The sequence below is a fragment of the Apteryx rowi genome, unplaced genomic scaffold (assembly GCF_003343035.1).
Source record: "Apteryx rowi isolate R43461 unplaced genomic scaffold, aptRow1 scaffold_58, whole genome shotgun sequence".
NCBI lineage: Eukaryota > Metazoa > Chordata > Aves > Apterygiformes > Apterygidae > Apteryx > Apteryx rowi.
The window spans coordinates 1,780,058-1,799,424 of NW_020450849.1; the positions used below are offsets into that span (position 1 = coordinate 1,780,058).

General features: G+C 36.2%; 1 protein-coding gene across 5 annotated transcripts in view; it reads right to left on the reverse strand.

Moving 5' to 3' along the window:
• Positions 1–1,827: 1,827 nt before the first annotated feature.
• The window catches only part of ZC2HC1A (zinc finger C2HC-type containing 1A), a 36,693-nt gene continuing 19,153 nt past the window's right edge, over positions 1,828–19,367 (reverse strand). The window contains exons 7-11 of one of the 5 annotated variants that reach the window (XR_003256124.1): positions 18,821–18,929; positions 10,503–10,622; positions 6,286–6,393; positions 5,087–5,428; positions 1,828–3,296 (exon numbers count right to left, since the gene is read on the reverse strand). Coding sequence is in view for 3 of the 5 variants with exons in the window: in XM_026082481.1 (XP_025938266.1) it covers positions 5,242–5,428; positions 6,286–6,393; positions 10,503–10,622; positions 18,821–18,929 (524 nt within the window). In the remaining 2 variants the exon portion in view is untranslated. Of the gene's footprint in view, positions 5,429–6,285; positions 6,394–10,502; positions 10,623–18,820; positions 18,930–19,367 lie in introns of all 5 variants that reach the window. The other 4 variants (XR_003256123.1, XM_026082482.1, XM_026082481.1 and 1 more) reach the window with 4 other exon arrangements.

Sequence of the window (19,367 nt, forward strand, 5' to 3'; positions counted from 1 at the left end):
GAACTTAAGTTCAATATTCAGTTGTATCAAACTGAATATTTGATTTGCAGACTCAAAAATTACTGTTTTCATTGGAGAAAAATGATGCTGGTATTAATTACTTTTGTAAAGAGGAAACATTATTATTTAAATTAAAATCTAAATAGGCTGTTTTCTGGCAACATGAAATAGGGCTAAGTGGAATCCTCCAGAAAAGCATTATTTTGAAAAAAAAAAAGTAAAAAAATACATTAATATGAAAGACTAATCCCTTATATTTTGCATATTAGAAAGAACTGCTGAACATAGCTAAGAAATTTCTACCTAACATTACTTGCAACAACAGAATTAGGTGACTTGATACTTAAACCTTACTCATCAGGTTGAAAAAAAAAAAAAAAGCAAACAAAATCATCACAAATTGGAATAAGCTGTACTTCTTTAAAGGCAAAAGAGAAAACTATTTTTGTTTTAAAATTAAAACAATGTCATCAAATGAAAATTCCATCCTCTCACACAACCCAGATAATTATTCATAGCTTAGTAAAACTGAAAAGGTTAAATATTTGCAACAAGTGCTCTTAAAAACACAATTTTGTCAAAAAATTTTATTAAAACTTGTAACAATTTTGTTCTTGTTATACAGATTCAGAATCAATGCAATGGATAACTAGCACTTCTTGAGAACTTTGTAGTATGTGGACAATGCCATTTCATTCTACACTTAACAGACTAATTACACTGCCTACATCCATGTGTGCTGCTACATGCCTTGTTCATTAGCATTTAAACAACTGCAGTCATATCTCTTTCCAGTGATTTGATACATGTGCATCATGAAACAGTTCTCTTCACACATTGSATGTCAGACACTCGCTCCTGGTTGCAACGGTGAATTAGAAACAAATTCCACCCAGGTGACTAAGGACTTTCATGAAGTTCAAATATTGGCTCAGGTTTTAAAATACACTTTTAAGTTATTACTCTGTGTTCCTTGCTACCTGCGACCTGTGCAGAAGAGCTCGTGCAGCCGCTGCCACTGTGCTGCAAGAGCAGGCTCAGCATCAAAGCACCATGGAGAGCTCCAACCACCAGTACRTCTCCTTCCTGGACAAGAGCTCAGCCAGGTTGAGCTTTTCCAATCCATCTGTGGAAGTTTAATGGCTCTCCAAGTCCCTTTGGCAAATTTGAAAAGTTCCGCGTAGATGCTTACTTGATAGGTATGAGCYGAAATGGTGGTAAAGCACCTCCCCATTCTCACTTTCCTGGAGTGGTGCATAAGATTGAGGGCATAACTACACTTGCTGTATGTTGTAGGGATACCCCAGGTAGTTTCAGAAACTGGAATGAGTATCATGCATAAGTATTACTCTGTGTAAGAGAAAAGCCATATAAAGATTAGGGCTTATGCTATGTTGTTTTCAAGACTGAAGCTGGTATATTTCAATACCACATTGCACTTCGTCAGTACAGTTCCAATGCTGCTGCATTCCTTTTTAGCACATAGACACGTCCTATATATGTAAGATATTCACAAGGAATTCAGATCAGGTATGCAAACACCCTCACGTAGGACCCCAGCAATAGCCTTCTTTCTTTTTCTTACAGGATTCCACTGACTCCCCCCCRCCCCCTTTTTTTCTTCCTCCCGAATGGAAGAGCCATAGCAAGTACATTAGAAAAATATAATGACAGACAGTAAAAGAAATTCTGTCATAGGGTCATATGTTGAAACAGGTAACATTTGAATAATCACATCAACAAGTAACACTTTAAATATTTATTGACTATATTAGTCAGCTGTTTGAGGCTACATAATCCTCCAGTAGCATTTGGTCCTGTCTTGTATTAACGCTGCTTTAGTGATTTTTTTTTTTTTGTATCTGTAAAACTTAAGAGTTCTCACAAAATAAACATGTGCATGCGCACACACACTATATATACACACACAACTGGAAAGACAATGTTAAATGGAGTAGTCATATCATCCTAACTTTACACGTTAAATCTAGAGAATTCAGGCTTTTAACATAAACATCTCTCAAGTCAACAGCACATCCAGAGAATGACACTGGTTACATATAAACTTATCAGTGCACACGCACCAGGATTCATCCAAGGGTTTTATCTTCACAGTTATTGAAATCTGGATTCCTGGGACATTTTGGAAAACTATATTTTCAGCACATGTATCCAGGTTTTTCCCTCCCATGAAAACCAAGGCATAGAGGCAGGAGGAAGAGTTCAGGCAGGAGGACACGGATGTCCCTAGGTCTTGTTAGTAGAATTTTTCTGACACATGTAAAGTATCTAAAGACTTTGATTCAGAATCTTTACTCATTCTCCTTACCAGTCTATTTTTTCCTTAAATATTAAAACGAATCTGTTATTCATATGCAGTTCTGCAAGGGCATTCTGAAAACAAACCTACCGTTTGCTAATAAACATTTATATGGAAATACAGCAGTAAGTGCTGATAACTTGTCTACAGTCTATGTCGATAACATCAAGTACTTTAGAAACCTGTAATTCAGTGACAAAACAGTTGAGCTCAAGTGGAAATACACTAGGCCTCTGATGGTCAATTGTATTTCATTGTCTGCTTATCTTTATTGTAGATTCAAACTCATGCACATTATTAAATATTACTCTATCAACAGTCATTTTTGTTTCAATAACCTTCTTGCAAAGCCAAATTAAAAAGTTCAAGAACTCTTTTTAAAACTCTTCTTTCACTCCAGGTTAATCCACCATTTAGTTCTTGCTATAAATCATAGAAGTGTAAACAAAGTAAATGATATGTCACTCGAGTAATTTACTAAATGCTGCCTTGGAAGCACAGGGTTATACAAACAACTCAAAAAGCAGAAGTTGAATCAATCCACATACAGCGAGCATAGAACTGGGAAACCTGCCACTTGCAATTCAAAGGAGAAACTATCAGTATTTTTTTTCCCTTATTTTCCCAACAAATCCATTCACCTCATTCAGGGAATTACAAAAAAAAAAAAAAAAAAACCCCAACCAACCAACAATACACACACACACCTTGTAGACCTGGAATACATTTCCTTATTAAGCTCTCCCTTTGAAGAATACATTCTTAATAAATGGTAAAAAAACATTTTTCCAGCAGAAACAAGAACTGGAAGGTCATTAGGTCAGATAAAGGGATTGATTCCTTGATAGATGCACTGGTTGATCAAATGTGTTCTGGACTTGCACCTTTTGTGATGGGCACCCATAACTTCCAATGATTTTCAGTCTGCAGACCTCCATGACCCAAGTCCAGAGCAAATTTTCTAGAGCAGGTTTATCTATGCAAAGGATGCAGAATTTCAGTTTTTCAGGTACAGATATGAACATTCCAAAACATGGATCCTAGAACCTAATTTGGCTAAGATTTGTCAGGTCTATCTATCATCAAGTTATCCATTCTATCATATTCGATAGTCAGTTTATGCAATTATGAAAAAACAAGACTACACTGAATAGAAGGATAATTTCTAGAAATAACTTTCAATAAAAAGTGTAAGACAATTCCAAACTATTGAACTAGTTCTAAACCATCAATAGTTTATGGCCTGTAATGTGASAGCATCGAGGTTCTTAAAACATTCTCCAAGACTAGTATATGCTTTGGAGATGTTTTTCTTCAATCTTTCTTTGTAATTGGCCCCATTGTTTGCACTTTCAAAATCTGTGATTGTTATCTACAATCACATTACTAGGATGCAATACTGCAGTACATATTGCAAAAGCTACAAAGTATGATTTCATAAAAATTATATAAATTGATACTAATGGTGTTCGTGAGCTAGAAGTAACCATTTCTGACAAAGAAAGTATATTTATTGTGGGGAAGGCACAATTAACTTCTTTCAGATTGTTCTTCCACGCATAACTAAGATGGTATTATTACTTCAAAATAAAAATTCACAAAAAATAAATTACTACATTCAGATACAAGTGAAGTGATTCAGCTTGTGAATGTTTTATAAATGACATAATATATCAAAACAACAAAAAAATTACAGGGCCTGATCCTTCTTCCCAATGAATTAATGCTAGGTTTGTTACTAACTTCAAGCAGCTGCTATTCAGATCCCAAGAATATACAAGATTGAAAGAAAACAGGTTAGGTATTAACATATAAATGCATGGAGCACAGTGACTCCACTATGCACTCGTACATAAGCTGTGCTATTTGCACAGGAATAAGAATAAAAAAGWGTGACTATTTATATCAAATTCTACTGTACTAATAACATTTTTATGGATTTTTTTTGTATTGGATAAATCAAGAAGGCTGTTTTTAAAACAAGAATTCAACATTATAGATAGGATAAGTATAGATTTTGTCCTTCCTTCAGGAAGTTAGGGAAGAGAAAAAGAGCAGGACCTTTGGAAACCTTTCAAGACACAGAGCAAGGAGATTTTGGATATACCGGTCATGGTGGAGCATGGGAGGAGGAAGACAAGTGTTTCTGAACAAAAGGAGCTTATTAAAATGAGGATACCGTATTTGTCCTTATAAATACATAAAAATATTAATTGGTTCCTATTCAAAAACAGAATGTGGAAAGCTACCTAAAAAATCCAGGTTTTCTTATATTTGAATAGACTTTTCAGACAGTTTTTCCTCTTTATTTGATTCATTAAGAAAACCCAGAGAAAAATTAGAAAGTCCAGTTAGGATACTACTGTTAAAGAGATTAGATGGATCCAATCTTTTTGGTACTTTTAAATAGGAATTTATAATGTGTTGCTCATGTTGTTTTCACTTAGGACTTAGACAGTCACTTCCCAGGTTACTGTCACATAAGAAGGAAATTCCTTCTCAGAGACACCTCCAAAGCCCAAGTTCTTCATGGCTAGTTTCCTATGGGTGAAGCACCACATAGACGATATAAATAATGTTTTTTCTGGCAGAATTACATAGGAAAAAAAAAAATTGAACCATTTCTGCTACCTAAGTTACTTAGCATATTTCTATCTTAATTTAAAATATTTCCAACAGAGATTAAAGAGTATTTCCTTGAATGGCACAGTTTTAGGTACCTGTTGTTATTTTTATATACAGTATATATATTTATATATAAATTACTGTGTAACCAGAAGATTGCACTCAGAAAGCTACAATATGATGTTTCAATATGTTTGCAGCATGAACTCTAACTGGAAGGCGTGCTCTAGCTTTCCATGCAGCGGTATGTAGTAGACGTTCTCTGGTTCTTTTCTTTTTTGCTTTTCAGAATGTGTTCACATAACCATTCTTCGAATTCCGCACTCACAGCAAAACTTTGCCCATTCCACCGGATACCTTGTTCCACATTCATGACAGAATTTTGATAAGTGTACAGGTGAATTGCCTTCGCTGCTCTTTGAACTTCCTCCATTGACTGAGGATGGGTAGTCTCCACTATCATACCCAATTTTACCATCAGACCTGAAAATCACCAGATAAAAAGCATTCGCTGTAACGCAGTTCAGTATAACTTAATGAAAATTTATGTTAACCTTTGCATTGAATTACTACTGTTATCTAGTTTCATTCTTACACTTTCTATTTATTTACAGTAGTATACATTATGACTTCTCCCCAGTTCCCCTACGTATCTCCAGATATCCTCCTTCCCTATAAGGAAACAAACAAAATGCCAAAATTTCAGGAGCAGGATCACATATTTGAGGCACTAGTCATATTAACCGGAGTTTCAAAACTTAAAACTTAGCTTTTCAGCATAAGAAAGCTGCTTACCCTGCACTACATTTTTCTTCCCCTACGCTTTAAAAGGGCAGGCACCAGAAAATTTTCTGTGCTGAACATGCAAATTTCACTTGACTTCAACTAATAATGTTTGCAAAGGCAGAATGCTAGGCCCTTCGGTAACTCCTTTAGGATCCATAACTGCAGAACTACACCTACTCAGCATTCTCTCAGCTTCCAAATCATCGTCTTAAAAAAGAAAGCATACCAACAAAAAACAATTCTCCTCCCAAAAAACCCATCCACTTCCTATTTGAAAGATCCATTCACCCATTTTTTCAAGAACTTCTAAGAAGCATGTGGCATTTCTGATGCTATCTGGGCATATCATATCTGGGATGGCTGATGAAAGTGATGTTATGTTAGGATGGTAAACATGCAAAATACATTCTGAGTGTCTTAAATATGGCAAATAATATGGACCATAAGTTACCCATTAACTGCAGAGAACAGTATTTTCTCCAACTTTTCCTGTAAGAATACTCTCTTTAAATGAAGTTTTTATTACTGACAAAACCCACAAAATTAAAAGCTACCTTGAGTAACTTTCTGAATTACTAGTTTTTCTTTTGTTTGTTAAAGCACCAGTGCTCATGGCTCTTGCCACACTAGGAGGGGTTGATGTCCGTGTTTTTGTTGTGCCTCTAAAACAGAATAGATATTTGGTCAATTATATACATACAGGAGTATATAAAAGAATACATATTTACAAATTATTTAAAAAATAGATGAGTTCAACAATCTACACATCAATTCACTGTATAAATAATATACCTTATTTCCTACGAATAGCAGACAGAAGAGCTTTRGCATGAACTAATATGACTTGGATTGAAAATAAATACTTAAGTCTTATAAAGACACAAGCTAAAAGGCTTAGCAAATGAAATGCATGAATGGGAAGGAAATTGCTATCACACTATCATACAGGTAGAGCACACACTATTGATTGTTTGTTTAGTATGTTCGCATGTCTTCCCTGATAGACTACAAGTCGCTTTATAGCACTGGCAGGGCTTTCAGAGAAATAAAAAGCAGCTAACTGCAGGCCTCAATAGTGCAAAAATAATTTAGAAAGGATACAACACTCACAGCCTTCTGCTACTAATATGAAGTTAGTCACATGACTTTTTCCTCCTAGCCACACACTTTATTTAGCATGGATACATCTCAGACGATGCTTGGCAGTCACTTTTTCTCCTAAGCATAAATATTAAGAGCTTGCCACAGTGTTTTTACAGATGGCTTCAATAGTATGACCACACAGTTGTGAAAGCTACTCTCAAGAGGGTTTTATGAGAAGCTAGTATGCAGTCAACAGCACATCCTAAACACCCACAAAATCTCACTGGTTGCTCTGATGAGAACAGAATCATCAGAATCCCCTGAAAACTCGAGCAGCACTAAGAAGAGAAGTGGGAAGGGACATCCTTTTATTATCAGGGACCAAAGACAAAGCTTTTCTGTATTGTTCAAGAGAATTACCATACACCAAGATTTCTTCTTTTGCTAGACTTCAGTGACTATATTATCATATGCATGACACACCAGTATCTTTTTATTGTTCCCATTCTTAAACACTAATGTATAAATGAAACTTAAGTATGGGACTAGCTCACAGACATGAAAAAAGTTAAACCAATATTCTGTTTAARAAGTTTTATTCACCAAGAGCCCAATCAAGAACAAAAACCCAGATGAACTAATTGCTCCTTTCAGAATTATGAACAACTTTGTCTTGATTTTCAAGAGTATATAAGGAAATGCATTCAGCTTCAGTAATTTCAAATGGAACACTAAAACAGAGGAACAATGCAGTATCTTTTGAATTTTACAAAGCACATCTTTCCCCATGTTACCAGCAAAGGCTAAGGAGGGCTTTTCAGTGTCATCCATTTAGAACCAGTTACGTGAACACTTCAATGGAAAAGTGACCAAATGATTAAGCACAAAACAGTGCAATGAGGAACTAAATTTAAAGATCAAACTAGGTGAAATTACACATAATTCCAGCACTCAAGTTCAATAGGAATGGCATCTGCCTACAAAAGGTAGATTGGAAATGTCTCCAATGCTCAAAGGTTCTGGAACACGTGGCAGGACACCAGCTCTCTCCTTCAGTTCTCCTGTCTGCCCTCTTATCTAGCTAACAAGGATAGTCTAAAGAGGATTTCATTAAAACTCTACAGACTCAAAAGCATTTCATAAGCTATAAAACAATTCAAACCTATTAAAAGTGATAATGTCAGTCTTCCAGAAGCTACAGAATTCCAGGATAAAGCTTCTAAGTATGGCCTAAAATAAGCTGTTACAAGCATGCATGACAGTACTGATTCTAAATATACTATGGGGTATTATTTCCTCCATCACACTTTACACTGAGGATGGACCTTTCCTTAAGTAAAATTCATTAGAACTAATAGTGRAGGAAAAAAAAATACTGGAGTGTTACTTGTTATGGAAGCTAGAAAAGTGAATAAAGACTAAAATGACTGCAGATACAGAAATGGCAAATCTCACAGGACCATTGAACAATAATGTAAAGAACAGAATTGTGCCCCAACATCTATTTAGACAATTCCAAACAATTTAAACCAAATTTTTAAAGTGTATTAATGAATCACACTTTTTTCTGGATTCTCAACAGTAGACTCACTTATATCTTCTTCAAAACTGATAGCAATAATTTCTTAAACTGAAATCTGTAGAGAATATAACTGAATTAACAGGTTTTGAACATAGTATTAGATAACTGGAAAAAGAAAAGAAAAACATTCAAAAGTGTCCACTACTCTTTTCTGTACTTCAACCATTCATATCTGTAAAATGTGTGTGATAATATATTCTCATTCTACTGAGTATTCTGAAAAAAGTCACCTGATGCTTTAATATTAGATGCATACTAAAGAAATTCCCCCCCCCCCCAAAAAAAAATCAAAAAGTATCTTAAGAACATGGTTTGAATGGTGCCCAGTAAGGCATATGGGCCACAAACTTGAATGTAGAAAAAACAAAATATTGAAAAGTCACATTGAAAGTGCACTGTCCACCCTTTCTGAGTGAAACACACAGTCCTGTGAGTGGTTAAAACATAATCCATTAAAGATTTAAAAGGATACCTTAATTTTGAAGTAGCTTTGTGTACAATTTCTGCAGGTTTTTTTTTTCAATTAGCTTTTTGAAAATTCAGCAAAACCACTAATCTACTATCAGTCTGATATAAAAGCTTAGTGTTACTGTTTTAGAATTAACTGTAATGATTTCTGCCATTTTGATGAACAAATCAATAGAAGTAGCAGACTGCCACTGTCTACAGCTTTATGCACCCAAGATCTAGATACAAGATTAGCATTGAGTTTCATGTCTATTTGATGACAGAAATCTTGAAATTGCATCTTCAAGTTGCAACCTGATCTCTGGAGAAAGATGTCTTCCAATAAGCCTAGACATCCTTGATTATCTCCACTTCTGTCACCACAGTTTGATCTCTTCCAACCTGTCCAGCCTCTGCTGCTTCCATCTACTTGTCCAGTTCTATTTTTCATGTAAAGATATATAAACCGCCGTTCTAAGTTGTATAATGTGAAATATTAATGAAGCAGATGAGGCTGTATCTTTAATTCTTAAAGTTAAGACATAGCTTTAAAGATATTTAGCATTCTGACTTTCCAAATTTCAAAAGAGCCAAGACTGAAGGGGACCCCTYCTCCTAAACAGCTTGAGTTGTATTCCATTCCAACTACTACAACACTTCTCAAATCAAAAACTGAAAGAAATTTGTAAAAGAAGCTTGTCCACTTCTACTTATCATTGTGCTAAATCGCAAACATGTTCTTTATGACTACTGGCAAGCCAACTGAAGTCCAGGAACTTTTGCCATAAATTGTAGTCACCCGCATTGCAAAGCTGAATGTAACAATGGCTAGTGGCTATTTACAAGACATTTGTCCCCAACTGTCGGCATACAGCGTCTTGAATAACCTGCCGTAAGGAAGGCAGACTTAAGCCATGATTCTAGGGGGCATTTGAATAAGTACAAACAAAACAGTGAAGTTATAAAGAGCAGAACAGGTGCCTATACTTTAAAAGAACTTCTCTCAAGAAGAAAAGTCTGGTCAGGGTGCTATGTCTAAGGGCTGCATAAAAGATGATACTTACTCTAAGCATATTTAGTAGGCCACTAAGACCAATTATCAACATCTTAGGAACAGATTATAAAATGAAATTGACCTAATTTGGGGGATGCTCATCATTCACAGCTCTAACCAAATATGCAAAGGAAAACAAGAAATCTGTATCTCTAAAAATTGCCATTTTTTAAATCCCTTTGCTTCTTAAAATAGGAACCCAAATCCAAATATTTTGGTCCTGTCTCAAAAATAGGTCAGCTTTGGTTATAACACTAAAACAGCATTATGAGATTTAGACCTGTAAGGCACTTCTGTACTCTTAAATGCTTACTTCAGTTTTATCTCAGGTTTAGAGAGATAGAAGTTCATTATTCTTAATCCAGAATCAGTGACAGAAGAAACCAATTCTGAAAATGGTTTTCATCATGTTTCCTAACCTACTATTAGAAGCAGTTTATTTAAAATGAAACAGATGCTTATATTACATTCTCTTCTCTCACAACATTTTATATTGAAGACATACTGGGCAGCAGATATGCATCAAGATCACATTTTTACTATTCCAGTGCTTTTGAGGAACATTTCTGAAAAACAAATAAACCACACTGATTTGTAATACTTACTTCTTAATAGGCAACAACTCATTTGGTCTTTTGACGGTACTGTCTGTTTTTGTATCAGTGTCATACAACCTTTGCACATCTCTTCCAGTTCGCAGTGGTGGGCCTAACTTGTTCATCTTACTATTAAAATATATAAAGGGGTACTCATAAGGAGATTGCTAGATTGCTATTTAAGTTATAGCAAAAAAAATTAAACAAGTAGTCACAGTTAAACATTTTGTATTAAAAATCCCATTTACAAAACAAACAACCAAAAATCCCCCCAAAAACAGATTTTAATATTCCAGCAAACATAAGAGTTCTACTTTCCTAAGGGGAGCATTTCATAGACTTGTATTTGGATTAGGCTTCCAATGCTTTTTTTTTTTTTTTTTTTTTTTTTTTTTNTTTTAAACTAACACTAGTTATCTTCACAAACTGTGCAATGCACTTAGGTTTGGGCTGTTTTTTGTTTATTTGAACAATCGCTTTCGTAATGTTAAGTTTATCACCATCTAGAAAAGGGAGCTAATATTTACAACTCATATCAATTTTATTAAGATGCTAGGAAGTAACAAAGATGCAAGTACAAGCCACCTTGAGTTCACAATTAGCAAGAAGGAAAACTTTTCACTATTTTTTTTTTTTTTAAAGGCTAAACACAGTGCCCAGATAAAGTAACATGCCTTGTATTCTCTGTTCTCTTATGGAAATGAGAAAAGGACAGAGGAAAGCCTGAACAAAAAACAACTTATATTTAAATATATCAAAAAAACACTCAGAATATACAGCACTACACACACAAGCAATACTCCTTTTAATACAATATATAACAATTCCCAACCAAAAAGTCCTGGCAGAATATCGGGGGGGGGACGGGGACACACACCTCTCTCCCCCACCTCCCCATCATAAGGAAAGCTGTATCTTCTGCGAAGTCACAACTTATGGTAGAAAAATTTAGACTTCTTAGTAAAGTTTTTTTTTTTTTAAATCTCCAACAATACAGTAAAACTTGCAAAAACTCAACTATATTTCCACTCCTAGATTAAGAATGAAATAGAAATTTCTTTTTATTCTCAAAAAAAAGTTTGCAAGGTTTAAGTCCCAACTGAAAAGTAATAACACTTCTAATCTCAGAGCATTTTTACTGATCTTTCTGAAATTTAAGAACTATAAACAGACAAATTTAATGGAAGTGCCTGGGTAGCTGAACTGTTAATTTGCTTATCTGTAAGTTTCCTACTAGGTATGGGAAGTAATAAGGGGGGGGGGGGAATAAAAAACCAAAACCAAAACAAACCCCCACACACTTAAAATCATTGTGGAGTTTTCCCAACTCTTTTGTCATACAACCTTAATGAACTGCAAAGCCAGAAACATTACTAAACAAATAGCTTATTACTGTCAAGGACACACTTATCTTTGATATAGCTTTTATTATCTCACACAAAAACCCAAAATACTCTTGTGCATCTCTAACATCCCTATCATACTTCTTTCAATACTCTTTCTACAATTCCATCATTTTAAAAGGCACAGATCCTACACAGTTTGCAACATCAGCAGGTTTTGGAAAGCTTCTGGTACGAACCTTGCAATTCTCATTACATCTGTACAGCATCAAAGGAAACCCCCATATAATAAACAAAAATTTAACAATGCTAAGTGATATTCATGCATTATAAAGCCAGAAGGGAGCACTGAAAATTTAGTCTGACAATTTAGCCTGCAAATAATGCGGGTTGTAAGGCAAGTTCCCCCAACTTTGTCTTCCCAAACAGATGTTCTAGTTCAAACTAATTAACATGGAAATGCTTGATCAATTYCCATTTGACCAAATACATACTCTCTACATATTTCCCTAAGGTTGAGAAGCAAAACTGATGTCTTTGACACTGCAAGACTCATATTCTAGCCTGTCAGGATTTTCTTAGCTCTTCCTGAACCTTCACCAATTTAATCAACATAATCCTTGAACTCTGAGCACTTAGAGCATAGAATACTGAAGATAATATCCTAGCAGCGGTGGTGACACTGCCAAAATAAAGAACTGAGGTATTCTTCCACACTTAAAAAAAGTTTCCAAGTTAACTCAGCTCTTTCATGTATTAATAAACCAACCACAATCATAAGAATGCTTTGAAATGCAAAGTAGACCAAGACAACTTATCTGTTTTCACTGAACAAAGCTGTATAAGTTATAGTCTTAATGAAAGGAAATGAACAGTTTTGAAGATATAAGATTTTTAAAGGCTGCATATGCTGCTGGGAAATATATAACTGTAATTTAAAGTTTACTGGTGCTGGTTAGGTGTGCATTCATGTTGCATTTGAGCTATATGACACAGTACTGGGTGTGTCAGTAATAGACATGATTCCCAGCAGGCATACCTTTGGTGAGTTTAACCTTAAATAGGACAAATTATCTCAAGAATAAAAAAGATAAAGTAATTACTAAGGGTTCATTTGCCATACTAAGAAACACCACATATATCTTTTTCTTGGGGCTTCAAAAACTATTTCCTATATGAAATAAGCAGAGAAAAGAAATTAGTCTGTACATGCAAAAGATCTCTGGCTGGCCAGAAACAGGGGTATTAAGTTCTGCTATTGAAAGCATAATTTGGGGGTGGAGTTTGCCTGTTTGCTTAGCCTAAGGATGAGGAAGAAAAAGAGTAGGTTCTCCCTATGAAGATCTTTAGTTAGTTCTGGCAGCTTCCTAGAACTCCCCCTCCCCCCCACAAGTAATAGAAGATACAGTGCTAAACTCAGTACTCCTACAAAAGATTTATCAAACTTAGAATCTTAAAATGATTCATTATCAAAATATAATCCCGGCTACAAYTTATGCAGAATTATTTTCCATTTCTCCGTTCTTCAAGATCAACTGACTACAATGCAAAGTCACAGTCTACCCCTGCATCCTCACCTGCTTTTCTAGGATTCAGGAATGATGCCGTTATGCCATACTTCCATTAATACTTGTATTTGGAGGTGCTCTTATTTTGTTCAGGCAGGAAAAAAAAAAATCGTATAGCAGAGTTCAGCATGTGCAGAATAAGTCTCACTAATGCTAACCTAGTTTATGTTGATGATACTGCGGTGTGCCATCTCAGTAGTATTTTCGCTCTACTGTTTCTCCTGTCCTGCTCCCAGTAAAAATGATTAACATACAAGGGAGTTCACTTGATTGCATTTCCATTCATATAAAATACATTTTTTATTATCAGATGATATTCAAGCATAATATGAAATGAAGTTACAGAATTTTCCTTTATGGAGCTTCAACAGCTCAAAGACGTTTTAGCATTCACCTTTAAAAACAGACACACCAAGAGCTTCATCAGTCAGCACTTACTTTCACAATAGCTTCAGGCAGCAGTTCAAAAGTGCCATCTAAAGAGCAAGAGGAGAACTGCATTCCTATGTATTTTAATCACTTCTGGCTGTTGTACTAGCCAGTGAAGAGATGAAAGGGATTTCTTGCCCCTGAACATACACACCACAGAGAGCAGGGACCATGATCCCATGGAAAGAAGCAGTGTCTAGTTAACTACCCCCTCTCTGATATCCATATAATTCATCCTTAAAATGGCATGTTATGACTATTTTCTATTAAGCCTCACTCTCTCTGTGCCAAATCTGGGACCACATCATCCAGGCAAAAATGGAAAATTTCATCTATATTAAAAATACATAAAAACATGAAATTATGGTTTGTCTTAAGGAATGACTAACACTGCAGGAGCTCGTTTCTTACAGTAAATATGACAGTCAAGCTAGAATTTAACTAGGCCAAAAGAAGTGTATAGTCTCTTAAATATTTACCCCCCACCTTTCCCGCCCAAGAAAAATGTCATGCCATCTCTTGACATTTCATTTGAAAGACTTCTGTTAAAATAACATATGTACAACACTGTGCTCAGTAAATCAGTTCATTAACAACTTAATCCTCCCAACCTCAGCATTTGGTGAAAAAATGTTTCTCAATTCCTGATATAATTTTGTAGGTATTATAATAGAAGCCTCTATATTTTTTTCCCCAGTACTGAGACTAAGTCAAAATTGTTACTAGTGACCCATTTGAGGTTCTAACTTTTCAACGTGGTAAGTGTTCTGACACCTCTTTGCTCCAATGTTACTTTCGCAGAACTTGTTCTCAGGAATGAATGTAAAGCAGCCAAAAGAAAAACAAAGAATTGCAAGGTCCCAGGTTGAATACTTAGGAAAGCAATGCAGTAAATGGCCTTCTGGAGAAGACTGGTTAGTATGACTGGCAAGAAATCACAAGGACTGTTTGGCAAAGACAAGAAGAGAACACAAATTTTTCAGAATGAAGAAGTGATGAGGACTGCAGGCAGAGACACACTCATTGTATTCACCCTCTTAGAAAAATGGAAATTGTGCAGGCAATTAAGTCAGGTTATGAGCAAAGCTAACATTCACTGCCTCTCAGCAGAGATCATTATCTCAGAACTATGCTAACCGGAAGWCACTTTATTTGCAGTTATAGCATGTGTGAGCAGACAGCACCTGTGCAAACATCTCTCCAGATACTACCACTTTTTTACTTGACTATGTCAAGTAAAAGATTCAGAAGAGGAAATGGAGGATTACAGAATACAAGACAATGAGTCCAGTGAGCAAACTGACTGGTAAAATCCAAAAACCCCTTCCCTGTTAAGAARACCAAAACCTATGCCCCGTCACAAACCCATACAGACTGTGACTAGAAGCTCTATCACTAAGAAAAAGCCCTTTCCAGGTAGCTCGGATTCCTTGCTGGAGCCAGAAATATGCTTTAAACAATCTCAGCTAACTTGTTTTACTGTGGTTTGCAGACAGACTTGTTTGCCACTCATGAGTAGGTTTTATTTCAACCTCTGCATCTCAATTATCTTCTTCCTTCTCTCCATTGCTTTGAATTTGATTATCTCCTTTTCCCAGTCTTGTTACCCTTGACCCTCTTGTGCAACCAGCATTTCCACCTATTCTTTCTTCCCTGTACTACCACTTCCCTCCTGCACTGATCAAAGTTTCACATACTTTCCACCTCTCTGCCTATGCTAACATTCAATTGTAACAATGCTAGGCCTATCCAGCCCTATCCCACCTGCTTCTGGTAAAAATACTTTCCTTTTGCCCACATTTGATTTATAGCATTTCCCTGACCCACAGAAATTCCCCTTTCCTTTATTCTCACACTGCATCAGATTTATTGTTTCTGGAATATTAACACTGTCTCTGATTACATCACAACCATCTGCAATGTATCCTTAAGTTTGTAATTCTCTCTAAGTTTGGGAGCTCTTGCCTCTTACAGTGATCTAGAATCCTTTTACCTGATTTTACAACTCATCAGAGAAGACAGAGGAAAAGAAAGCAGCAGGAACACCACTGAAGACTGATGCAAGACAAAAAAGTGAAGGTCTTCACCATGCAGGGCAGCATAGCAAGTCTTTCCCATTTCCAGCTACAGTTTGCTTCTTTTTCTAACACTCAGATTAGMATTCCTTTCCAAATTCAAAGGCTTTCATCCTGGCCACTGGAATTCTCCCATTCATCTTCCACAGTTCTGATGATCATGCAGTTTCTGTTTATTTAGTCTTCACCATGCCCCAGGGCTTTCTGTGTTGGGAACTCCTAGCGTTAGAAAGTTTGCCCCTACTTAAGCTTGTCTTTTACTAAGCCACATTATAAAACAAATGAAAGGGTTAAGACTCCACTAATGACCCATATGAAATTACATGCATGACAGTAGCTGGCAACTTCTAATTGGCTCTCTTCCATCATTCAGTTCAGTGGTTCTCATCATCCTTTCTTTCCTCCATATATATTGTTTAGTCTTGTCACAAGGGCTCTTAGCACAAAAGCATCTCCTTCGGCATCTGCTTCCTCTAATTTATTTACCAGAAATCCTATATGCAAATTAAGCTTCTCTATTACATGCATTTTCTCTCTTTCCATTCTGTCATTTCTCAAGTAAATAATTCTAATGCTTAACTGAGTTCCACTATCCAGCTATTTTTTGATGGCTTCTCAAGCCATTCCCTTCTTTTCTTCCATAGGAAGTTTACTTGCTTTTCCTAAGAGACAATGACCTTTGTGCTCTCAGCTTACCTTCCTACTCCTTGAATGATATTTTCTTTAACATCAGAGAGAGAAGGGCTCATTTTGTCGTCAGCTTCCAGTTGTATCACCAATTTCACATCACAGTCTTTACCTCCTCCACTCTCTTCCCAACCCTTTTGCTTCCCCTAAAATAGACTTTTCCAACTCTGTCCCTTCAGACTATAAAAATACTATATCCTCTGCCATCTTAGAAAACCCTCCATCCTTGCACAAGCCAAGAGGCTCACTAGGCCCATACAGCCAGGGCCTCTGCAGGAAACCAGGAGACTGTCTAGAGAATGTGTCAAGGTCAACAATTTATAATTAAGCAGCTACGGGAAAGCAGGAWGCTGTGTGAACACAAGAGCACAATGTGGAAAAAAAACACGTTGCTCTGGTACACGGACTGTTTACTTATAAGAAAGTGCTTGCTTAATTGGCACTAGGTAGAGGTATCAAGGCTCAAGTCAAATGATTTGACTTAGAAAGTGTGTAAAGCAAGCAGTGTGAACTAGATAACTGAAGAGGAGTTCGGGGGATCTTTTAGGGACTACAACCTTGTAAGGCCACCTGTACCTAGGTAACCGTATCAGTCACGCCATATAAGGCTACAGACTTAGCAAATTCGGATACAGGCTTAGCAAAACTGGGACCAGTRAGGAAAACATAACTAGAGGTAGGGGTTGCTTATTTGGGAGGAGAGTGGGGTGGAGAATGGGTAGTACAAAGGTGATGAAAAGGAGGGTCCAGAAACAGGAGGGGGCAGGGAAGGAGAATGAGATAAAAAAAAAAAAGTCAGTAAACAGAGTACAATCCTCTGATGGTAGGAGTGTAGATGTCTAGAAACAGTAGTGACCTGCAGATCCAAGCCCATGGGGACACTGGAGAGAAACTTCTCGGACAACCTGTCAGACTCTCCCTCAGGCCTGTGTCTGAAAGACCTGGTGTGAAAGGGTAGAGTAAGGAAGGACAGAACTTCACCCTAATACTACGTGGTGTTAGGAGGGAAGGGTGACAGAGCTACAACTCATACTGGTGTGCAATTAAAAAGACTTAAGACTGATAAACTGAAACTCAGTAACTTTGTGTAATTAATAAAGCTGCTCATCCTTATGAGTTCCTTCAGCATGTCCCTTTTCTTCCTCACAAACATTAAGTTGTTTTTCTTCACTTTATACAGCCTTCTTCCAATCTGTTTATAATCTGCTACTCATTTTTACAGGAAGAAGTCATCTTCGAGCATCAGCAATAACAACTGCAATCATGTTCTTGTTATATTTTGTGTTTTCTCTCAGTGCTTCTTGGTGCTCTTCAAACTTCTGGAAAGATACACTATTTGTCTCAACTCCTTCCTTAAATTTCTTCTTTGAGATAGTGCCTACCAAATACCCTGCTGAAAAAAATCAGTAATGGTCTTAAGTATACCAGCACCCTGACCAAACACCAGTGATCTACCACTTTTTCTTGCTGTTGTAATGCACTATTTTCTACTGCCTTATCTGTGCTCATTCATGTGTTGTGTCTTCTATATTTTAAACCTGGGACAGGAAGGGGGGTGGGATGGGGGGGGAAGGTGTCTGACTTTGTGCTAACAAGGAAAATACTATCACATTTGTTTTCTAGTCAGTGAGAGGCCTCTTACATTCAATAGAAATAAAATGAGATTAAAAGTAAGAAATGATGCCAAATGTCTTTTCACTTTTACCAAACACACACACACACACACACACGGTTCCAGCCACGTCTGTATACTTTATTTTTAATCTACTTCTGTATATAATTTTACCACTTTACCTCCCTCCCTACTTCTGTTTCCATTACTGCCTTCTACATAGGATGTGCTTATCTTTGCCTTTTCTCTTATGCAAACACTTCATTTGCCTCTTAAACAGCAGGGGGCTGTGGTGGGCAAATGGGAGTGAGGAAGCAGACTACACAAAAAAGGAAGCAGTTGCAGAGATATGATGCAACACAGGTAGTTCAGGATTTTCTTTTGCTGTTATTTTAACACTGGAAAAAAAAATGCATCTTTGTCTATTCCAATTTCTTTAAACTTAACCTCGCTACATTCATTGCTTATATAAGTAAAGGCTGAATTCAAACTACTGCACTTTTAAAGCTTGTAGAAAAATCACAAGCAAAACAGCCCATAGATACTTCTTTTAAAACTAGCATAACATAAATGTGAAATAAAGAATGAATGCCAACATTACGTAGGGACTTACCCTGCTTGTGGGTTCACCATTCCCAGTGAGTTTTTATGAGCTGGTGATAACATCTGAATTTTGCTCCCACTGGACCCAGATGAAGATAGCGCTTTACTTGAAGAGGCACCTTACAGTTAAAAGCAAGTATGCAAATATAAGAAAATACAAGATCCTACTACTGGAATTACACAATTGATTACACAATTATTTAATCACAAAATTCAAAACAACAGTTTGAAAAATGTCAAGATATTAGCAAATATAAGATATTAAGAAAAGACAAGTACGATTCTGAAAATCTACAGAAAATATCCAGCTGAGACAATGTGTTCTATTCTAGTCTAATAAAAAAAATTAGACCATCATTTCTTAAGAAAAGGAGCCTAAAGTGTGTACAGAATCCTATTGATATCTGCAATTAGATTAAGACCAGTGTTTGCATAATTATAATATACATTTCCTCTCTATATATTTTTACCAATTCACTATCATATTCTGTATACAAATTAGTTACAAAATTAAGCAACAGAAAAATCTGATGCGAAAGACCAGAATTAGATATAAT